At 36.5% G+C, this 25,429-nt stretch overlaps 1 protein-coding gene and 1 long non-coding RNA gene across 4 annotated transcripts in view; one reads left to right on the top strand and one right to left on the bottom strand.

The window, feature by feature from the left end:
* Nucleotides 1–18,355, bottom strand: part of LOC117345062 (E3 ubiquitin-protein ligase UHRF1-like) — a 45,380-nt gene extending 27,025 nt beyond the window's left edge. The window contains exons 1-5 of the mRNA XM_033908005.1: nt 18,104–18,355; nt 8,660–8,818; nt 7,951–8,037; nt 6,667–7,013; nt 5,637–5,852 (exon numbers count right to left, since the gene is read on the bottom strand). Coding sequence (XP_033763896.1) covers nt 5,637–5,852; nt 6,667–7,013; nt 7,951–8,037; nt 8,660–8,818; nt 18,104–18,256 — 962 coding nt within the window. The 5' untranslated portion in view covers nt 18,257–18,355. The remainder of the gene's footprint in view (nt 1–5,636; nt 5,853–6,666; nt 7,014–7,950; nt 8,038–8,659; nt 8,819–18,103) is intronic.
* LOC117345063 overlaps nt 1–25,429 on the top strand; it is a 67,634-nt gene that overhangs the window by 41,151 nt on the left and 1,054 nt on the right. The window contains exons 1-3 of one of the 3 annotated variants that reach the window (XR_004536336.1): nt 20,379–20,403; nt 22,991–23,121; nt 23,486–23,810. This is a non-coding gene — a long non-coding RNA (uncharacterized LOC117345063). Of the gene's footprint in view, nt 1–20,378; nt 20,404–22,990; nt 23,122–23,485; nt 24,150–25,429 lie in introns of those variants that run through there. The other 2 variants (XR_004536334.1, XR_004536335.1) reach the window with 2 other exon arrangements.

Here is a 25,429-nt window from a genome sequence, read left to right as displayed (position 1 = left end):
TCTTGGTAGCCCTTCACCCGGCATGCTACAGGTCCAATATCAGGTCCCTGGGCCTCTTGCTTATTGAGAAGAAGTCGTTGGAAGATGTGACCTTGAATGAAAGTCAAGGTCATTTCTTTGCTACACATGTAATATCAAGTCCCTGGGCCTCTTGGTTATTAGCAGAAGTTGTTTAAATGAAAAATTGACGCCGGACGGACGGACGGACGCCACACCACGACATAAGCTCACTTGCCCTTCAGCCAGGTGAGCTAAAAATAAAACTACTCGGTAACAAAATTGCAGTGTTTATGTTTAATACTTTTTGCTTCAGTGGCTTCTTGACATAATAAGTAAAATATCCGAGTGCGAGATCTTTGCACACACCATTAAATGATCTTTATTGGTCAAATGAAAGATCCTGTTAAGCACTGTTATAATAAGCTAAATTGGTGCATGCGCAAGAAACACAAACCAGTCCAGTCAGGCCATCTCTTATCTAGTTTCTATTCTGTGGAGATCATTTGACTACAATGCTTTGATATTATATTTAGATTCGCTATTAGTATTATTGATATTGGATAATTCTAAGTATGGATTTTACTGTGAGTGGATATGTATACTGACTATGTAATATTTTGTGATCTGGAACATGTCATTGAAAATTTGAAAGATGTGCTTAAAACGCATGACAGTATAAGTCACTGCTTTGAATAATTTTCTGAATTTTATTAGCTCGTTTTTTTTCAAAGAAGATGTAGAGCTGGAATCATTTTTAAATTTCATTAGTTAATTTCTTCAAAGAAGATGGAAAGCTAATGTTGTCACCCCAGTTTCGGTTACGTTGGTTTTCAAATGTTAGTAGTTTTGGTGTTAGCTGTTTATCAATACATGTGAATGGCACATGACTAGTACAGTTGATCAATAAACGTCAATGTCATATGACTAGCACTGTTTATCAATGGATGTCACATGTCAAATTAATAGATTTTGTGACAAAAAGCTGCTTTTTGACATGCTTTGAACTTTATCGAGTTAAAAGGTGTCAAAACATTACTTTACAGATATTCGGCATATATAACGTTTTGGAGTTACATTATCCCTTCGAATGCCCTAAGCCAAATTAAATGGGCTTTGTTGTCGTCATTCACATTTTTTGAGTAACAGTATTGCATATTTGCCAAATATGGTCTTTGTGTAGCAAATACATTGGGTTTGTGTGGAGACCTCCTCCTACACTAAATAATCCATTTCTTTCAAACTTAGTATACATATACCATGACATAAGTTGTGTACTAGGCCCTCTCTAGAACTTCGTTAAATTGGCCTGGGTATCATGTATCAATGTGGTTTGTTTGGTAATCTCTTCAAAGTTTTCAAACTTGGTATGTTTCATAACCATGACATAAAATTGTGTTTTCCTGAACTGCAGTTTGATTTGACAACATAATTAGAGATATGGACAGAGGATAAGCCCTTTGTGGAACTTATTTAATTCAGGCATTATGTGGTTTGTTCGGAGGTCTCTTCCCACCATCAATAACCATCTTTTTTTTTCAAACTGGGTATGCCATGTCATGAAGTTACGTTTATTTCATTTGAATATATTTTACGAGTTATGGCCCTTTGTTTGTTATGTTTTGACTCAGTTAGAAAAAGCAAGAACCTTTCAGCTACAATTTCTTTTTGTGATGAGTATAAAGTTTACTTAATATTTATCCAACAATTGAAGAATAATTTGTAAATATTCATCATTTCCAATAATCTTAATGACAAGCAAAGTACGAGTGTATGTTGTTCCATTCTGTCTGGTACACATTATAGATCTATCAGAGTTACTTAATTTGATTGATAGGGTAGCGGTATCAACCTGGAGAAGGTTAATGGACTTGGAGGGTGCAGGACTTGCGCCCCTTGTATTAGGTGGCGAAACGGACTTGTGTATTAACTGAAACGGAGGAAACTGGGCCTAAAATTGGCATCATTTTCAGAGAATGGACCTAAATGTTCTTCATGTTGCACAACTGTATTGTATGTAAAATAGTAGGGGTTTATTTGACCGAGAAGTACTTCAAATTAGTTTTTGTAATCATTCATGAATCACGGCCCAATTGCCGTCTGAGTTGGATATTAATCTTTTAATGTAAGACATAAATCAAAATATTGAAGACACTTGAATAAACTGTATATGATTCAATAATCAACACAAAGGTTGCTTATCATTCAACTTTTTAGAATCTTGTTATATTTATGCTATAACATAACGCTTTCACTTATTTATCTTTTATAATTCCAAAATCCTCATTATGCAAATTAAATTCCACATGAACTTGATAACACAAAATAAGAAAAAAATGATTTAAGATATTATCAATGGTTAATTGTATGTTACAAAATATGCAAGAAATTGTGAGTGCATGCGCAGGGCACAGTAAAATGTGATGATTTCCATTCTTATGTGGTCTTCTATAGATCTATATCTTTAAAAAAAAAAAGTGATGCCATCACCAGTTTATATTATTGCTTTTCCTTGATGTAAGATTATGAACTATATATGATTGACTAATTAGATTCAATTTGTTGTATGAAATATTCGTTTGCTTTCCCTTGCTATCATAGTTTGTTTTATATAGATTTACTGGACAATAAGACATATTTCTTACTCCATCCTACTCTTTTAGCCACCTAATACATTCACAGTTATAGAAGTTATTTCTACGATATTTTAAGATTAATTCCTCACACTTGGGAAGATATAATCAACATGCCTGTGTAAATCTTTTGCACTTTGACCAGTGTATTGAAAGATTCCCTGAGGCCTGAACTGTCCAGGTAATAAAAGGGTGTCGCACCCGTATCAGCAGGGGAGGGGGAAGGGAAGGCGGGAGGGGTTGAATAATAACCTATAGATCTCAATGTTTCACCTACATGATATACACAGAATTTTAATTCCTAAGACTGTCTTTATGATAACATAAACTAGATCTTAATCATCTTTGACTATAGGTTTAAGGTTTCAGTATCTATCATTTTGTATCGGATTAAAAAACTAGCTACTGAGCTAGTTACACTTCATTTCCATTAAAACATATTCAATTGTGTAATTAATATATAAGTACAAAAAAACACCTGGGTATGCTCGAGAATGCGGATGTAGACAGGGCAGGGTATACCATTATATATACGGCATATGCATTGGCATCACTGGCGGGCACATCAAACTAATTTATAATTAGCATTCAAAACTTAAAATTACATGCTCATATCAGCTCAGACTTGTTATACTTGTTATTAGAGCTAGAGTGAACATGATTTTCATATAGCACTCTATGTTATATGTTTACACTCCATACTGTGTAGCTACAAATTATCTATAAAAAAAAACCCACATTCATTCACATGTACAGTTCAAATCAATTTGAAGTGGAATTTAGTTTTTAACTTATATTTTTTTGTAAGTACATTACATCAAATATTCTCCACAATATTATATGTAACATATACATAACTGTAACTGCATGATACATATGTATGTATATTTAATGTTAATTTATGTTAGTGAGATCTGAATGTAGCTATAACTTACTTAATTTTGAAATTGATGATATCAAATCATCAATTTCAAAATTAGAATGCCCAACTGGATGAACTGTACATGTAGCAGCATTGAAACATATCTTAGTTAGCAAAGATGCAAGAGGTTGTGGCTCTAAAAGCTAGAATTAGAGGCAATGTTTTTTGTGCAAGATCTCGACCACATTTCATTTATTTTATCCTATTGGGTTAATTTGGTATGGCAACGTTATGACTAATCAGCTAGGCCTAATAAAAATAGAATGATGTCAAAAAATTACGGTAGATATAGGTCGGTTCTTATTTCTATTGTAGTTTTCTGTACACTATAATCTAGATTTGAGATATAAAATTTGCATTTCCAAAAATAGACTTTTTAAAAATGAAATTCATGTGTATCAGGTGTTTTAATCTAGATAAAAATGTCAACTCATAAAACTATACAAATTAAAGTGTTGATATCCCATTTAATTAGGCATTTATCACAACGAAATTGAATGAAAAACATAGATCTCAAACGGTTTGTTAGCATCAGGCTATTGTGTATACTATCATTATTACGGGGTGTTATTCTATTCAAAAGGATATATATATATATCTATGCTTGTCTGTAGGCAGTATGATTACGCAATCAGAAATCATCAATGACAGCGAAGTACCGCTGTAAAATATCACCACTGACAGTACAGTATAGTACTGGTATCGATCTTTTCGAGTTCGAAATTCTGCTCAGGCCAATTATAAACGGAATGAGAAAACAATGTCTCACCTGCCTAGTTCACTGTTGATAAATTCTAATAAAGGTATTATGTATTAGCCTTCTCCGGTGTGTTTTTGTTTTAATTTTGACCCAATTCAAAACAGGTAAGTCCGTACACGAAGTGTTGAAAAAAGCCTGCCGCCTAACGGCGTGGGAAAAAGCCCACGTTAACCGCATCGTTTGCATTTTCACAACAGCACACATCTCTGAAAATAGCTACCAATATCTAATTATCGCATTGCATAGTATTCTGATCAGGTAGATTCTATATTACAATCACAAAAGAAAGTCTACGACGGTAAACAAGATGGGTGAAATATGTCTCGATGAACATACGGGTCACAAGGCAAAACTGACACACAAACCAGCGACCGGGTCAAATGTCCGGATACATTTAAACTGTGATATTCCATTTAATAAAGCAAACACAATAATTAAAAGATATTTCTAATAAAAGCTACACACAAAGTGGCGTAAGTTTACACGCTTTTAGCGTTTAAATAAAATAATGAGTAAATAAATTAGGCCACTTATTTTTTTTCCGGATTTAATATCCGGGCCGATTCAGTATGTTGTACAAACAAAACTCCATAGATCTAAAAATAGCGCGGACAAACTGGCACTAGTTCTATCGGTAATCTTTCGAAGTCCATATTTACACGTCAATCTTTCCCCATCACTTCAATACTTCTACCTTCTACATCGAATATATGAATCCAAGGTAACTTGGCGTATTACCTGCAATTTGCAGTGTTGTGTATTTATTACACAATCGGAATCGAAGTGAAGTTACTATGTAGGTCAACCCTACGATAACATATATATCCAGTATGGCAGGTTAGCTTTTAGCTTCGAAAGTAAACATCAAACACACAAAAACATACTTAGACAATAAAATAAGAAAGAAATTATGTTATAATAATATGATTATGACTCATTTATAGGAACCACATTAACTACAGTAATTATTTCACATCTTCCGTTCAGCAGAAGCAAACATTGTGTATTGTGATATTGTTCAGAGAGCCCGGTAGAGGGCAGTACCTGTCTTTTTACCACTGCCATTTCCGCTTTTCGAAGTGATCCCTATGACTCAGGGTTACCCCTGTGTCAAAAACATTATCTTTATATTCTAACCTTTGTAGCCGGCCATTTCGTCTTTGTAAACACGCAATTTAGCCAGCGGCCGGCTCTTAGAGAAAACACTGTAATTATATAGCCAGTAATATGGAGGCACCAATTCATCATTATGTTTATATTTTTGAGTACATAAAAATACTTTGTACAAAACACAATAGGCATGTGTAAACACTCTTTGACTCACCCAATAAAAACAGTTGCTAATAGTTTCTTGATTGTTCGCGTATTCTGTTTTTTCGTGACGATTGCATTGTACCAGAAGCCACGCTGGTCTGGATTGTCAACATTGAAATTGATCATAACTTTTTGTCCTTCTTTAACTTCTGAAAATTTCCTAGCTGTCTTCGCACGTGGGCGGATTCTTCCACATGTCAGTTCTTCTGCATCTGTGTCTTCATACCTTGAAAACAAGTATTATATTTCAAAACATTGTCTTTGTAATATTCAACTAAATTTGAACACATTAAGTTTTTCACTTTTTTTCCATTATTGGCAGTTTTCTGAGGAATTATGTTTATTTAACAAGCCTCAAGGTACATCCAGCCAAAGAAACATGACAAACTGCATCAAAATATTCATTCCTTCCATAAAATAAAGCTATGGAAATATGATTAATATAGTGGCATTATAAATTTGTACTAAATTCTGATAATTCAGACATAAATTTCACATCACAAAATATTCAGAAAATTTTAAGACCATGCTTTAAACAGATTTCTACCACAATACCCTGTGTTATTCAACTCTCAGACCATGAGTTAATCATTACAGCTATTGATTAACAATCTGTTTATACCACACATGGTATAATCTCTGTACGCATTTTGATTGGCTAACACGGTGAACTTTGACCCAAGCTGCAATTGTTATTGACGTCATCAATAATCTAATGATATCACATCTCCGGGTCCCGGACGTCACCGGTACACTTTATTTGCATATGCGAAATTATACTTGGCCACGTTTCCCTTTGATTCAAGCCGATATTATTGTGGTAGAAACAGGTCAAATGACTCGAAATTGTTGGATATGGAATTTACTTCACACTCGTAAGTTATTTTTCCAAAAGTTGCAAAAAACACTCGCTAAAGCTTGTGTCTTTTGTAACTTTTAAAAAATAACTTACTCGTGTGAAATAAATTCCATATCCAACAACCACTCGTTGTGTAACCTCTATATAATTCCTCAATACCTCAGCTTTAAATTTTACTTACCCTTCAAAAACAACATGATAAACAAAACCATCATTTAAATTGTCAATTTCCTCAAACTTTTTGTCTGTTTTCACTTTGTCTGATATTTCAGTATCACAATCTATCTCCATGGAATTAGCACCACTGTCAGTGTTGTCATAACTACAGTCGCTTGTATCACTAGACTCTGCAAGTTTTCTACGCATAGATTTATTGGTATTGTTTTTAATTCCACTCAATGTATCGTCATTATCATTTGGTTCTGCTACTTTTGTTGCCCTTTTCCCAGTGTCTACTGCAATTTTCACAATTTTGGCCTCAAACCACGCTCCAATATATGTGTCTCTTGCGTCAACGATGTCTCCAATCTAGAAGTAACATCAGAAAATCAGTTTAAAATTGCAGGCCTTAGGACTAATACTTTATACAATCATACAAGAAATATTAAAATTGTGTTGTTAGAATTATCAATCTACCAGACAATTAACATTAAACTGATCCTGATTAGATTATAACATGAACATTTCCTAGAACTACCGAGATCTACAGAAGACTCAAAAAAAGATTAAATGAACCAGGGCTTTTCTACACTGGATTGGGATAGGGCCTTTTTGTCTCATTTTGAGAAGAAAATTGGAGATTTTGGAAATATTTTTCCAGGAGTAAACAAATTTTGGGAATTTGGTTTAAACATGAAATATATTCAATTGCGAATAGGGTCCACTATTAGGCCAAGAAAGCCCTCAGAAATATCCCTGTGTAATCTCTTAATTTAAAATTGCGATGATACCTGACGCCATACTTCTTCTCATTTTGGTGCATGTTTTTGTAGATGAAAATTTCCTTTCTTTTCATGATTGATAAATAATTGTCCCTTGATTGTCTGAGATACTGTGATGATCAATTATGAACATCAAAATGAATATTAATTGAGAACTGATTATCATCTATGGTGCTATTTTGTAATCAGATACATTGATGTGAAAATTGCAATATCCACAGTGTGGTCACTTACCTTGCCCAGAGCAAATCAATTGATTATAGGCAAACAGGAAAGCAATTTGTTTTAAGAGTTACATAAGAACAGATTAAGTTAAATGTTGATTTTAGGTTGTTGCTACCTAGAATGCAGGTTTGTGGCATCTCCTACTAATTTCCACTTCCTTCTGTAAACTACAAACCCTGACAGACACCTGTTAAATTTGCCTACTACTACACATAATATTACAGAATTGTAATGGAATGTCATTTCCATTCGATATAGAAACCTTTTTGTAGTTCACTAATGATTTCTCGAGACCTCACCTTGTATGTAGAATGTAATTCCCCATTTTCCACACACTCTGCCTCTTCTTTTGATGTGGAAGCAACCACTGGCTCTGGGGTCAAAGGCTATACAACCAAATCATTTACCTTTTGTTAACTTCTGAACAAAATATTGACTTTGAATTGGTGAGATTTAGATATCTTACCATTTTTTTTTTCATTTGCTGAAAGCCACATTCAAATTCTCAGTATATCTCTGTTATACAGGAAATCCCATTCACTTTCTTCCAAACCCTAAATTCTCCCATTAACACTTCTCATCCAGATATATCTCTGCTGTGTTAATATTTCCAGGATAAAGAAAAGTAAAAACTCCCTGTTGTTAACAAAGTTAAGATGACTTGGATGTTTATAATTTTGACACCTTTTAAAATACATTTTATTTAGAGTCCTAACTAAAATTTGATAAAACAGGACCACCTATCTAATAAAGCAAGTCCCATTCAGCTGATGGCCTGTATCAAATATTTAAGAATATTGACAAATTTACAGCTACTTATCATTACTTACGTATCAAGAAGCCCAGAGATACAACACAAAAAATAAGAGAAGGGTGGTGATTACCGGTAAGTAAAATAATTTAATATTTCTACTGAACTGCAACAGACACACTATGATGGATTGGAGAAATATCAGGCACTGGTTTCTAACCTGATAAATATACAGTACAATAAGATCATAATCATACTTTGTTTTCCTTGTCCGAGGCTGAACTCTCTTCACCAGCGCTATTGTAGCCATTGACTGTAGGTGTGGCTTTGTCAGTCGGGGCATCCTGTCTTACCAAGATCTGTATCAGGTCGTTCAGGCCAACATTGTAGTCAAACAGTGAGTGACCATCTGTCAACTAGAGAAAAAAAAAACATGAATTGTATAATGATGAACATGAACAGCCTGTTAACTTATATGAGATCAATTATGTATTTGTGGATATTAACAGTACTATTTCAAACTAGAACTGTCGCCAGGATGGCTGACTAATACCCCCGCAATCTACACGAGTCAATGGTGAATTGGAACTGTTAATTAGAGGCCAACTAAGATAACCAAGTAATAAAGTGACCAGTTGCCATTAAGCAACCTAAATTTTGAGAAAAAGAAAGTGAGATGCACATCTGCATACTTGTCAACTTTCCCCATTTAGTCGGGAATTTCCCGATTCCAGACTCCCTGCCCAGTCTCCCGATCGTATAGGTAAAACATAGGGTATTCTCCCGATTTTGGAGAATATGCCTTGATAACCCCGTATGGAGCCCCTATTCATCTTGTTAGTTCACTTAGGCCTTTGACAGGTAACGCTTGCTGGCTGGTGAAAGACATATGTGTGGGGCATTGGTCAGTTACTGACCTGCTCACAGACCGTAACGAAATTCTGACACTTCACTGACTGCAAGGGTGACAATACCCGATAGATAAACAATTAATTAAAACCAATTAAGCTGAGGATGCGTGGTGATGGTTTCGTAGCAGGTTGATCATGGTTGATTAAACGCTTGCAAATGGCTTCGTATACTGCCTTTGATGTCAAGCGCATAAATGACCTCTACTTGACAGTAAACAAACACCGTAATATCTCGGACAGAAAAAGTTAGAATAACACTGGCAATGTTATCAACGGAGTATTGAATGTGACAGATTACTTATTGAAATGTTAACTATATTTAAACATTGGCTGATCTTTAAATAATTAGCACAAGGAAATAAATTCACAATAACGACCATTTGCTTGGTTGCCGGTAGGTAACATGTCGTTTCAATCACCGTATCATCAGCATACTTAGTGTCAATTAGCAGAGACTTATATTTTGGCAGAAACTTTCCCAATTCACATTTTGAAAGACAAAAACCTGTCCACAAATACTCACCTTCTTAAACTAAATACTGTCATGTTAAAACTTAGAATTTAAGTATCAGTCCCCACCTACAAAGCACTGAGTTATAGTGAGTACAACTGCTAGTACAGCCCTTTTAAAAAAAAAATTTGTATTATTGTCTTTGTTTTAAACCAAAGGAAACAATTGAAATTTCATTCAGATATTATATTGTTATATTGTTGCTAAAAAGTGAGATCATTGTGATACTTTACATTCATTGACTGACATCTATCTTACAACATAGTTTTCATAACATATCTGAGTTAATTCTTTTATTTAGAGTGAACAGTGAGTTAAATAATTTCCAGAAATAATTAAAAATGATGTAATTTTGCATCAATTTTTTTGTAACTTGTTGCTTATATAACAATCTTTCAAAACTTGAATAAAAAAGGTCATTGGCCAAGCTTGAAATATGTTTTTTCTCCACCCCTTTGTTTTATTTAAGTGAGGGAAGTAAGTGTTCATGCAAAGAATTTATTTTCAAATAGCAAATTATCTCCCCTTAGTTTTTGTTTGCTAAATGTGTCGCGGGTGAAATGTGTTTTCCGGTCAAAAATGTCGCTCACGCACTTTCTCCCCCATGAGAATTTTAACAAGAGATCCCAGAGGGATCTTGGCGCCCACCATTGAATGATCTTTATAGCTTCCATGTCAGATTGATCTTTTCTCTACTTTTCCCTTCCTCTAAGTCTTACTAATCTGTGTAAATTCAGAAACAGCCCTCTATAGCTAGTATTTTTCCAACAAGGGGAACCTATATATAAAATTTAAGATTTAGCGATAATGGCTGTCTGTCGGCCATGTTGTTTTCCGATTGGTCCCAATATGCAAAACTATATATAGCTAGGCACTGAGGGGAACCTACATATGAAATTTGAGAAAGATCCCTTCATTACTTTCTGAGAAATAGCGATAACAAACTTCAATTGTCAAAATCCAAGATGGAAATTTGAGAAAGATCCCTTCAGTACTTTCTCAGAAATAGCGATAACAAACTTCAATTGTCAAAATCCAAGATGGCTGCCTGTCGGCCATGTTGTTTTCCGATTGGTCTCAAAATGCAATATGCATAACTAGGCACCGAGGGAAACCTACATATGAAATTTGAGAAAGATCCCTTCAGTGCTTTCTGAGAAATAGCGATAACAAACTTCAATTGTCAAAATCCAAGATGGCTGCATGTCGGCCATGTTGTTTTCCGATTGGTCTCAAAATGCAATATGCATAACTAGGCACCGAGGGAAACCTACATATGAAATTTGAGAAAGATCCCTTCATTACTTTCTGAGAAATAGCGATAACAAACTTCAATTGTCAAAATCCAAGATGGCTGCCTGTCGGCCATGTTGTTTTCCGATTGGTCTCAAAATGCAATATGCATAACTAGGCACCAAGAGGAACCTACAGTTGAAATTTGAGAAAGATCCCTTTTGTGCTTTCTGAGAAATAGCGATAACAAACTTCAATTGTCAAAATCCAAGATGGCTGCCTGTCGGCCATGTTGTTTTCCGATTGGTCTCAAAATGCAATATGCATAACTAGGCACCAAGGGGAACATATCTATGAAATTTGAGAAAGATCCCTTCAGCACTTTCTGAGAAATAGCGATAACAAACTTCAATTGTCAAAATCCAAGATGGCTGCCTGTCGGCCATGTTGTTTTCCGATTTGTCTCAAAATGCAATATGCATAACTAGGCACCGAGGGAAACCTACATATGAAATTTGAGAAAGATCCCTTCATTACTTTCTGAGAAATAGCGATAACAAACTTCAATTGTCAAAATCCAAGATGGCTGCCTGTCGGCCATGTTGTTTTCCGATTGGTCTCAAAATGCAATATGCATAACTAGGCACCAAGAGGAACCTACATATGAAATTTGAGAACGATCCCTTTTGTGCTTTCTGAGAAATAGCGATAACAAACTTCAATTGTCAAAATCCAAGATGGCTGCCTGTCGGCCATGTTGTTTTCCGATTGGTCTCAAAACGCAGTATGCATAACTAGGCACCAAGGGGAACATATATATGAAATTTGAGAAAGATCCCTTCAGTACTTTCTCAGAAATAGCGATAACAAACTTCAATTGTCAAAATCCAAGATGGCTGCCTGTCGGCCATGTGGTTTTCCGATTGGTCTCAAAATGCAATATGCATAACTAGGCACCAAGGGAAACCTACATATGAAATTTGAGAAAGATCCCTTCAGTACTTTCTCAGAAATAGCGATAACAAACTTCAATTGTCAAAATCCAAGATGGCTGCCTGTCGGCCATGTTGTTTTCCGATTGGTCTCAAAATGCAATATGCATAACTAGGCACCAAGAGGAACCTACATCTGAAATTTGAGAAAGATCCCTTTCGTGCTTTCTGAGAAATAGCGATAACAAACTTCAATTGTCAAAATCCAAGATGGCTGCCTGTCGGCCATGTTGTTTTCCGATTGGTCTCAAAATGCAATATGCATAACTAGGCACCAAGGGGAACATATATATGAAATTTGAGAAAGATCCCTTCAGTACTTTCTGAGAAATAGCGATAACAAGAATTGTTTACGGACGGAGGGACGGACGGACGGACGGAGGGACGGACGGACGGACGGACGGACCACGGACCACGGACGCAGGGCGATTTGAATAGCCCACCATCTGATGATGGTGGGCTAAAAAGTTGGCAAGTATGCATCTGCACATGGTCCTCTATATTTGTGTGAAGTTTCATTGAAATCGGCCCTTCGGTTTAGGAGTAGATGTCCGGACAAACTTAAAGTTATGGTTCTTATCAGAAAACCTGTTTATAGTGACCAGTTGCCATAGCGACCATAATTTTGAGAAAAAGAAAGTAGCATGCACATCTACATTTGGTCCTCTATATTTTTTTGAAGTTTCATTGAAATCGGCCCTTCGGTTTAGGAGTTGTCCAAACAAACTTAAAGTTATGGTCCTTATCAGAAAACCTGTTTATAGTGACCCGTTGCCATAGCAACCATAAGTTTGAGAAAAAAAGAAAGTGGCATGCACATCTACACATGATCATTAATATGTGTGTGAAGTTTCATTGAAATCGGCCCATCGGTTTAGGAGGAGTTGTCCGGACAAAATGCGTCTACAGACAGACGGATGGACGGACAACCTGATTCCAGTATACCCCCCCCCCTAACTTTGTTGCGGGGGTATAATAAACAAAATTATCTCATACATAATTTTACTCCAATAATAGAGATTTACACGACAAGAAACTTTTGACAGGCTGTCATGTAACCTCTAATCACCATCGCACATAGAACCTGTTGCTGCGACACCTCTAATTAAAATCGCTAAAAAGTTAGAATAACTCACATTTTATACGATGTGACTTACATAATTCTATTAAGCTATGATAAATAAACAGTTACAATATTCTGTCCACATCTATATCCAAAATCAGCGATTATTAGCCTCTCAGCTATACTTGTTTTGGCTGTGACCTCTCAGGGTTATTTCCGGTTTATCCAAATTTGGAGTTGAAATAGACGACGAAACATTCAAATATTGAGCTCGACTTACTCTATCTGTTTTATTTGTATCCCGTATTTTATAATAACCGGAAAGCAAAGTTGTTTTAGTGACCCAGTATTTGAACACAGTAGGTTGTAAGTAAATTATTGTGGATTTAATTATATCTAAGAGGTGTCCATCAACAGTTTGTGCATAAATGGATTGATACTTCATCAACACGTAAGCATACACATAGTTGTTAACATGAATTATCGTTTTAGATGGTTTGCAACACTTTTGTCACGCCTCAGAATCAGGGCGCTGGCAGCTACAAGAAAAACACGCTAATGGGATATATGGTTGCGATATCCACCAATGTAATCAGGTGGAATAAGACCTCATATACGTATTAAGAGTAGGTCCACATACGCTGAATAGGATGACTCGCCTTCTCACAGTATCCTCAGCCTTGGTATCTCCAATACCATTTGTAGGGACTTCAGTTATCGCTAAATGGCATTGGCGTGGAAAAGGGAGGTAACTGCAATGTCTAAATTCGCCATGACAGTTGGTCCGAGCACATGTTATTTGTAGTCTTGATGCATAGTGTCACAGTAAGGAAGGAGGCCACCAGGTATCTACGTTTTCGTTGTAAATTGGCAATGAAGTATTTATAACAAACAACTCATGATATACAAACATATTTGATCATAATGACATATTATGCTACCATATGTACTTTATTGACCGTAATTTTAACACAGAAGTAACAGTAAAAGTTTAAAATTTATTTCTTCAGCACCAGAGAAACAGACTATACTGTAGGAGATATTTCCCTTCCGTAACTAACACTCTATAAAAGCTTCACGCTTAATATGAGTCATCCCTCTTGTACTCTTATAACATCAGAGGCCGCTGGTCGGCTCTTTTTCTATCGGATATTTTTTGCGGAATGCAGCGCCTGTCAAAAGTATCTCGCTGTGTAAAACCTCTAACATTGTTGGAGTATCCCTCTTGTTGATCGTGACCCAGTTAATAACACATTATGATTAAATTGCAAATTGTAATTAATCTACAGTCAAACAATCCAAGAACATGTTTGATGACTTTCTTAATCTATAAGCAGTTTTCATAATTTTTTGTTATTTTTAAATTCTTAACTGAGGTCACTACCATTTTTCGACAAAATACTCATTACTGTCCCAGACGTTCAGTATAATGTTCCCAGGTCTCCCCCTGGCTATCGTTGAATGCATCAATTTTTCCAAACGTCAATGTCATCATCTAAAAGTTTTTTCCTCATCGCCAAAATGTTATATTTCTCGGGAGATCACACAGAGCGAACAAACGCATAACATGGCGGTCTCAACATGTGCTTTTATTACCCATCATGCAATTACATATTACATCCATCATACTAATATCTGGCTAACTGATGGACATTCTAGGAACGTCAAATAGCGACAAGATCTACATTAACTGATCTAAACCAATACATATATGCCAATACATTACAGCATTGACTGGGCACTTCCCCCTCTCACTGTTACAATAGCAAGCATGATATATTTATTACAATACAGGGGCTAATCTAGGAATTGGGGAATACTACCCATTATGAAATTTAGGGGAAATAAAGGGGCGACAGTGTCTTGGATTATTCTTTAAATTTTAACATTTGACAGCTATTATTTGCTATAATTCTTACATATTTCATCAAAATTTGGGGATATCCCCTGTTTTGGAGAATTTTCCCGTTTTATGGCACTTTTTCTAGGTGGGGAATTTGTTTTTATTCAAAGGGGAAAACACCATCAATGGGGAAAACTACCCAATTTCGGTAGTAAAAATGGTCTAGATTAACCTCTGCAATAACAGCCTTGTAATGTGAGCGGCAAGTTTCTTTACATATTTAGTTGTCGACATTAGCGGTAGCCCGGGGCCACCTAAAAAATGCAAGGGCTACCAAATATTCCGAAATCAGTTGCCCGTCGGGCTACCTATATATTATAAAAAAGTTTGTAGTTTACCTGCATTTATTCAATAATACAGTGGTATTTGTGAAGCGAAGACAGTTAAGTTTGTGTTTGTGTTCGTCTGTTCGTTTTGTGATAGAGCGCTTCCGGTGATAAAGTCATGGCTGCGTTTGAATCGTATGCAATTAAGTTGTTTTCAAGCGTGTCTGCAGCGTTGTCTTTAATGCGTTTGATTTGCATAGCGATCGTAAATGTCAACGTTAAGTGCAACATTGACATTGAACTACATTTCCGCATTCCATCGTGAAGATGTAGATGTGAATGTTGGCGGTGAGGCCGCGTCAGATGTTGATGTCGGGGATGAGGCTGAGCCGGAGATGATGGAGGAACTAGACCATGACCACTTGGACGATACACATATAGATTCCAGTGATGATGAGCGTGATTTGTCACACAGAGACCTCATCCAACTCCAACAAAAATCTTACAAAATATTGTTGGATGCTATAAGAACATAAAGCATTTGAGATCAGACTAAAATTGAGTTCATATATATCGTGTGTAGTGGCCCGTGTCTATATATATTGTATGTTATGTATGTGTACAGTGTCCTGTCGCAGTCTTGTCAGAGTGTCCAGTCTTAGGTGTGACGTGTGTCCATGTAGGCGTGATGATTGGGAATGGTTGTATATTTGTCCATATTGAGAATGAGTTTTGATTGGTTGCTAATGTAAGTGTGTGGCATGCATGTTACCTGTCCTTTCCCTGTCACTTTGAAGCCTGGGACTGACCTGTACGGACGTTGATACACTGTAGATACAAATACAATCAACTCATCTCTATGCTGGCGCAAGATAAGATTATCCAGTTGTGCTGGGGTAAGTGTTAGTCTTTACAAATATATTCAGAATATAAGCTAAGTAGACTGCTATGTATATCTTAATTCAATTGGTGTAAATTTAAGGTTGATAAGTTTCGTTGTCGTGCTGTAAGTTGTTAATACTTTGTCCGCATGATTTTGTACATGTACCGCGATATACCTAGTGTTAGTCGTCGTATGTATTTCTGTATTTAGAGTTTGTCATAGTCTTATTATTTGTATTATTGTTATAGGTTGTCGAGAGGAAGGAATAAATAAATGTATAATGAAATGTATTCAAGACTTTGTCGTGAGTGAAAAGAATCCCCGGAGTCACATGACAAATGGCGCCAAACGTGGGGCCCCGGGAAAAATACTCAGCCTTGCTCCACAAGCATCGTTGTTACCCCTGGAAACTCGAGGACGAGTTCTTTCCTGGAGGGGGAGTATGTAACCCTGGTAAATACTAGCCGCAATATACCGCTCGAAGAGAGAGGTCTTCTCTTTAGCTCGATCGGTTGAGCGTAAGACTAGTAAGCCAGAGGTCCTGGGTTCGATCAATAGCGGAGGCAGTGATTTAAATTTAAATGATCATGCGCTCTGTCACATTGGCGCCCATTTGTCACGCATCATGAACAAATGAAAAGTATGCAGTAAAAGCAAGGGTTTTTTACTCAAAAGCAAACCTTGTTTAAAGTGTAGAAAAGGCTCAGAAGCCAGGATTTTGCGTCTAGGATTAAAAATTTTCCGGGGGAGGACCCCCCTTCCTATGAGGAAAGGGGGGGGGGGGTTAGCTGCGATAACGTAGCTCTGGACGATGGACGGACAATTTCTGAAAGATGGTCGTCGTCAGAGCTACGATTCCCTCCCATTGCTCGTAATGTAGCAAAACGGTTAAACCTCGAAAATGCTACAAATAGCGGATATTGTTTAATTTTGGAGTAATAGTTTGTATAATTAAACATTTCTAATATAATTTTGCAATGTATTAGCCTACCGTCTTATCTAGAAATCTTTAATTCGCATATTCTGATATCATACTGCTCGGAGTTGTCTCCGTGATCCGCCATGATACTTCTCGAAGAACTCTCGTGAGGATTCTAACCCAAATATGGAACCCATGATCCATATATGGATGAAGCTACTACGATAAATAAATACATAATCAGAGATATTTAACCACTGTTTTGTAACTCTTGTGAAGAAAGCGAACCTTACTTTGCATAATTAAATATTTTCAGAATGAATTGACCTTCCCCACCGAGGTATATAACTCCGAATCAGTTTTTCTGTTGACATCTCGCGGGAAATCTCATTAGCATCAATTTATTTTGATTTCCTTATAAGGAAATTGACCTTTACACTTGTGTCAAAGATGGCGGTATGTTTGAACTGATATCTCCGTGTGTCTTGCTCGTTTTTGATTTTACTATTTATTGTTGAACAATTGACGTAATATGCAGGTTTGTGGCTTGAATATTGATAATAGATACCAGAATCATCACTTTACATGTGTTTTTTATCCGAGAAAAAATTTTACCACAGCTAAATACTGCCCGATGTGAATCACATCGGGGCTTGCTACACTATCGGCAATGGGAGGGACTTCATACCCTGCCGGAGAGCAGTGTAGGCAGGTTATGAATATTCGTTCTAGGGGGGGGGGGGGGGGGGGTAAACACCCCCTTTTCCTCGCTTCGCGCCTTGAAGGCTCGATTAGTCAGGGCTTCCAGATTCATGCCAGGGCTACCAAGTTTTAAATTTAATTTAATTACAGTTAGGTGTCAACCCCTGATATGCATGGCCCAAATTTTATTAACTTCAGATTAACCTTAAATTTAGCAACATCATTTATGAGAATTGATGCGCCAATTAATCAGTTGCGATTATTTATTAATGTGAAAACTGTCGGTTTGCTTCGGTATAATAATGCATTTAAGCCTACCTGTTTCCCTCTGTAAAACAAGCGTTGACGATCAGTAGGTGCATCGAACTTTTCAACAAGTCGCTCTCGCAAATCTTCGATTTTCGTCAACTTCGACAAGTTGTCAATTTGCATAGAAATCTTCCCATCGAAGCTTCTGACTTGAATCCACATTGTTCAGATTCGGAGATCAAACAAATGTAAGATGTCCGTCGGACTGCAACACATCAGTCAAAACAAGGGTACAGGGGGTGGCCATGTGTTTGTGTGTCGAGAAAATAGTGCGCGGTATTTCGGAAATAGTTCCCGCAGTATTTCGGAACAATTCAAGTAATGAAAAGGTACTGTAAATTCCCGGTGAGTTCCGAAATGCAGGAAGTTGCCAACGACGCGACCTTGTAGACGGAGTTATAATAGTGGCCGTTTTCTGATCGATGTTGTTATAATGTTATGGTGCTTACTGTGGTTTTAGCCCAGAAAATGTGCCACTATCATAACTTTCGTCGTGTGTTTTGCACCACTACATCCAGTTTGCAGATTCTCCATCGCACAAGCGCTTGTAACACATGGCTAAAAAAATGAGAATTGAAAAAATAAATCGAGTCTGTAGTGAGGGAAATCAAAATCACGAATTTCTTTTAAAAAAAAAACATTTTTAATGAAAAGGGATGAAACAGGAACAATACTATTATAAAATATGCCAGTCATGATTTTGACCCCCGGGCCAGCTCTTGACCATTTCCGGTAGAGCATCTGCTGCTGGTGTGTAACAGTTAGCGAAACTGGGTCACAGGTCTGACGATAAACAGAGACGTATTGCATGCTTACCGGGAGTTGTCAGCTCCTAATCGAGTATTCGCTAGTTAGCGGAGATGAAACCAACTTGAATCATGACGGTATTCAGGAGCCACAGCCGTTAAATTAGCCATATCGAAGATGGATGTTCTACACATAGGCCAGGCATGTTGCCGGGTCGGCCATTTTACCGGAAGGAGGAACGAGGTGTGAAAGGTAGATTCTGATTGGTCCATAGTCCGCTAATCGTATCCGCAGACACATTGGCGGGACTTATAAAAGCTCGTGCATTGCACGTTCAAACGAGTCTGGAGGCTTGAAAACAGCCTAACAGGTGAGTGCTTAGGAGAGGCCCTGCCTCTCCATTCACCACTATAATATGGGGTAGAATATTTACCCACCCCGGCTTGTCCGGGAAGGGCTAGCCTTACTAGCCCAAGTAACAATGTTGGCTCCGATTTATTAGGCTAACAATCTGCTCATAATGTAAAATAGGAATTATATTCATTTATAGGAATGACATCGTAAATCAGAGAAGAGATTAATTTCAGGAAAAATATAATATAAGGGCAAGCATCCAAACGGAACTGCCCAGATCGGACCGGAAGTTAGATATAAGTTGGGAAAGTTTAAAGATATGAAAAGTTAGGGTGGTTTGTCACTCCGCCAACTTAGCGGGTTGGGAAGGGAGGAAATTAAAACCAGACTCAAGATGTAGACATTGTATAAAGTTAGGAAAAATGTACCAGACGTTAGCCCTGTATATTTTGTATAAATTGTAAATATATTCGATGTATATACTACAGTAATTATCTGAGGATATGTCGAACGCGCCTTTAACATTAGAGTATAAAGGGCGATAACTGTGTATAGTAGAAACCGCATAACTGCCTTCTTAGTGATTTTAAAAGCCAATATGGTATAACAGATATAGCACTTACCTCTTTTTGTATATATATAATCTCGTTACATGTTAAGTTTTAGAGAAGTTTATTAAATGTTGAAACTTACTTGGGACTTTTAGTATTATTTCCCGTGGCATCCCGCCGGAATGGATATTGAACCACGGTAGCGTGGGAGGGGTGAGAAATGGACACAGACAATTGAACGATCAAACAGTAAACACAACGCGAAGTACACTTTAGTCCACTATCATCGGGACCGTGTCCATTTGCTGCTACCCCACGCTACTACAGGTGTAGTCCGAATTTTCTGACGACCTTACTATGTAGCTTTTGGTGATATTAACATCAGAACCCTTCGGATTACTGCTGAAGTTGGGATTGGACAGTCTCCGAATCTGCGACTGTTTCTACTTCAAAATGGAAGACTACTGCGTTGTTTACTTTCTGCCTGACAAAGATCTGAAACTTATAAATTGTAAAAGACAAAAAGTTGTATTCCTGGACGACGAAGGTAATATTGAGCCGACAAGAAAAAATAGATCTACCGACAAGAGGATGGAATTCAAATAGATCTACCGACAAGAGGCTGGAATTACCGACAAGATGACGATAAGGGACAAAGTATGTATATATTATTATTTATCCAATGTAATATATAGATAGATAAATTTCCCTTGCCCAAGGGGAAATAGTAGTAGATACTTAATAGAGTTATATGTATATTCCCTTGCCTAAGGGGAAATAGTACTAAGTACTAAATATAGTTTTTACACAAAATATCGAGTCCGTATCTGTGTATTCCCCTTGCCAACGGGGAAATATTCGTGTTGGTACAAAAATACCAGGTATTAGAGACTGTATATATTCCCTTGCCCAAGGGGATAGTAAAATTGTATTTCAATATCCCGTGCCAACGGGGGATCGTTTTAGTCCTGATTCAAACAGTCGTACGAGTACTAATGCAAGAATCAGAGAATGTCTCTAGTGTGGTTAAATTTATAACTACATCGAAAAATGTCTGAAATTTCGACTTAATCAATCACAGACAGTGAAATGACGCCAAGTGTGATTGGCTAGTCAGAAACTGAAATCCGAGAGATTGGTCCTTTAGGTTAAACGCGATGCCGCTTTTGAAGAATGTAACAAGCAGATTTTATGTATATGTAAAAGTTGAGGAAATTTATAAACTTTATTGAATAGATTATATGGTGACTTTCTACTTACAAGTTACGACTGTATTGTTCGATGTACCGGCTGTTTATACTATTCGGAATTCCTTAGTCATTTGACAGCGGAAGTGTTCCGAGTACAGGTAATTTGGCGCGAATATTGCACGTGCGGATTGTCGCGGTTGTCTTTATAAGCCGGTACACCTGTGTAGTTCGCGAGTCAGATGGAAAGTCTTTATAGGACTGCCTGGCTCAGCTCTCCCCGACTAACATGGTCAGAATTAAAGTCTTGACAAGACTGGTTTGGCTCTCTTTCCCTGATAAGAATAGCTGTAGGTAGATTATGTAGGGTATTGCCAGATATAATTATGTTAGAGTATATTCAAAAACAGTATCAGTCTGAATCGTACGATACCTAACAATATAATGAAAATCCTCTGACAATTCCATGAAGAACAAATCTACAATCATGATTTTTTTTACAAATACTGATACAATTCTTAACATAATGGCCTAAATGAAACCAGAGACATACATACACAGAGACTGTGTATGTATGTCTCTGATGAAACCAAGCGAACCACCCAACCCGAAACTCCTGTAATGCAGGATAGCAGGAGGTGCACCAGCCCTCAATGCTTAAGATCTCAATTGCTGGATTTTTACTAGGCCCGACGAATAAACCCTATATAATGTGAATACAGAACACACACCATATATTACCAAAAATGATACTAAATTATAATAAACCAGCAACAACAACAAAACTTAATAATCTTTTATTTTCTTTCTTGTCGGTAATTCCATCCTCTTGTCGGTAGATATATTTTTCTTGTCGGCTCAATATTACCTGTCGCCAACATTACATTAGACCACAAAAGAATCAAAAGAGATAATAAATAACTAATAAATGAACAAATCAAAGATAGTATTAATAAATGCAATGTGTTTATTTTCTTTCTTGTCGGTAATTCGATCCTCTTGTCGGTAGATCTATTTTTCTTGTCGGCTCAATATTAACTGTCACAACTATTACATCAGACCACAAAATATTTGGAATAGAAAAAATGAACAAATCATACATTGTATTGATAAATAAAAGCTTTTTTATCTCTCCTTTTCTTTCTTGTCGGTTTTTCTAACTTCTTGTCGGCTCTTGTCGGTAAATCTAGTTTCTTGTCGGTAACTGTGAGACCGTCGATGGACTATCCCACAGAAGAGATCAATGATGACGGAACTGTTACGATCAGAGCAAAACCGTACTCGTGAAGGCACAAATGTTTTCACGGGAAGTAAGTGACTGCATGAGAATTAATCGAACTCGTAATTTGAACTAAATAACGTCAAATGGAAACGATCAATGAAGTGAATCAGTCTAGGCCTACTGAATTTACATTTTTATTAATTTTCAACTTCAACCAGAGACATATATACACTTGTGTATATATGTCTCTGCTTCAACACAACATGTTTTATTGCGTATTCTACCATGCTTGCTATGCAACGCCGGTTTTGATTGGTTTAAAACCATGTATTATTTTCCAATAACCCACGCTCGTGCCAATAATACACGGTCGTGAGTCATGGCTGTTACAATTTTATATTTCTAATATTCACCCTTTTCATCAACGGTCACTACAGTCGAGTGGTTAGTGGGTTGGTCATTTAATATATTTTTATCACGACGCGAGTTCGAATCCTACGGAGGCCACCCTTTTTTATTTGTTTTTTTTTCTCTATCCTTTTTTTTCAAAATCAATTGCAAAATATCCTCGTCCTCGTTGTATATCCCGCAATAATACACGAATCATCGTTAATTATTTCTTAAATAATTTCAAACAATTTGAACAGAATTTTATAATTATAATTGAAATTTATATACGGTATGTATTCTCTATATGACAGTATACAATGTTCCCAACGGATATTTCTGTTATACAACTGTACAAATAATTTCAAACAATTTGAACAGAATTTTACATAAGGTGCTAATTGAATATTATCTATGTATTTTCTATATGAAAGTATACTGTTTACAGGAACTTTGACCTGTCGCAAGTCCGGATGATGAACTCGACGTTTGTTGTCCCCTACCACCGGAGCAGTCGCTGAACGCCTCATTTGACCTGACGGTACAGGATGACGATGATCGCGTCTGCATATCGGAGAGGTATGTATACATATATATATATATGGGTCAAAGAAGAAATATAAACAGTATATTCCAGATAACACTGGATCCTCACATAAATGTATGGAGGATACGAATTACTTGTAATGATTACATGGGGCAAAGAAGTAATTCAAACAGTGAACAATGAGGCTTGTTAAATTTTCGAGGCAATCCGCCCCTTTATCAAAACACAAAAATACAAATACAATCACATATTATATATAAGAAGTACTGGAAATATATTGTCTCACATATGGCTCTGACTTTTTTTTCTTTACATTTCCTTACCGTTTGTTTGTCTGGCAATTTGGGAGTATAGAATTATTTTGTGTATGTTCTGTTACTGTGGTTTTGTTTCTAGGGAAAAGCTTATCCAGCAGTAAGCTCATGCTTAATAGCCAAAATGATGAGCCCGAATGAAAGAGATGTTCTGGTAGCCCTGGGCTGAACTTCACTGATACCCAGGACTGGTCTTCATTAGTCCCCTATCAGTGAAATCGGGGGGACTTTGAGTCTATGAGTTTTCTCTCGTGTTGTACGTATGTACATCAGTGCTCTTGTGGCTTCATTCCTGGAGGGACTTTGATCAAACTTCACACAATGATAAAGGACCCTACTATCTCGGACAGGTTTGAGTTTCAGGGTTTTTGGGTCAAGGTCACAGCTACTATTTATAGTCGGGGCTGGTAAGGAACATGTATTACTTTAACATTTCCTAGTATTTCATGTTACCTGTAAAATATGATGTTATTACTTTTATGTACATTTTTCACTAAATAGTCTGATATGCATTTGAAATATTACTTAGTATCAAGTATTTTTTCATAAACATGTACATGTTATTGAGAGAAACCACTAAAAAGAAAACTTTCTCTTGTTAAATTAATTGTACCTAATGTCAAAAAGCTTTAACATTTTTCACACTTTCAGCCCACCATCTTTAGATGGGGGTCTGTTCAAATTGCCCTTTGTAGGTGATTTTTCCATCCGTCGTCCATAAAAAAATCTTTCGTTGTTGCTCAGTTTTTAGAAACTAAAAGATTTTTTGGAAAAAAACCAGATTTTTGAAAAATTTTGGACTTAGAAAATTTTTGCGTTAAGTTTTTGGTGCAAGTGTTGAAAGGTATTAATACATCACTTTATAATTGTACTAGGGTGCTGATAATTGGCAATAGAGTCCCTCTGGGATTAGACTATCCCCTGCCAGAGTTAAACTAAAAGATTTTTTTGGGAAAAAACCAGAATTTTCAAATTTTTGGACTTAGAATATTTCTGCGTTAAGTTTTTGGTGCAAGTGTTGAAAGGTATTAATACATCACTTTATAATTGTACTAGGGTGCTGATAATTGGCAATAGAGTCCCTCTGGGGGTTAGACTATCCCCTGCCAGAGTTAAACTAAAAGATTTCTTTTGGAAAAAACCAGAATTTTCAAATTTGTTGACTTAGAATATTTCTGCGTTAAGTTTTTGGTGCAAGTGTTGAAAGGTATTAATACATCACTTTATAATTGTACTAGGGTGCTGATAATTGGCAATAGAGTCCCTCTGGGGGTTAGACTATCCCCTGCCAGAGTTAAACTAAAAGATTTCTTTTGGAAAAAACCAGAATTTTCAAATTTTTGGACTTAGAATATTTCTGCGTTAAGTTTTTGGTGCAAGTGTTGAAAGGTATTAATACATCACTTTATAATTGTACTAGGGTGCTGATAATTGGCAATAGAGTCCCTCTGGGGTTAGACTATCCCCTGCCAGAGTTAAACTAAAAGATTTTTGTGGGAAAGAATTTTCAAATTTTTTGACTTAGCTGCGTTAAGTTTTTGGTGCAAGTTTTAAGAGGTTTGAATACATCACTATATAATTGTACAAGGGTGCTGATATTTGGCAATAGAGTCCCTATGGAGTAAGACAATCCCCTCCTGGAGTAAAACTTTTAAAAAAAAATTGGATTTTTTGTTTTTAAATCTGTGTTTTTTTGTTTTTGTTTTTAAATCTTTGTGTTAAGTTTATATTGTGAGTGTTGAAAGGCATAGTAATACATGGTATTAGGTTCCCTGTGGGGGTTAAACTATCCCTTTCCTGAGTTAAACTGAAATGTTTTTTTGAGGAAAAAACACATTTTTTAAAAATTTTCGTGCAGATGTTGAAAGCTTTTTAACACATCACTTTATGATTGTACTAGGGTGCTGATATTTGGTAAAAGAGTCCTTCTATGGAGTTACACTATTCTTTCTTGGGGTGAAACTGAATATAAAACAATATGAAAACGTCACAATAGACAATTTATACCAGTCACATTTTTCAAGGG

Source organism: Pecten maximus, chromosome 16, assembly GCF_902652985.1.
Source record: "Pecten maximus chromosome 16, xPecMax1.1, whole genome shotgun sequence".
NCBI classification, from domain to species: Eukaryota; Metazoa; Mollusca; class Bivalvia; order Pectinida; family Pectinidae; genus Pecten; species Pecten maximus.
The sequence above is the reverse complement of the archived record's forward strand: the minus strand, read 5'-3'. Positions and strand labels throughout refer to the sequence as shown.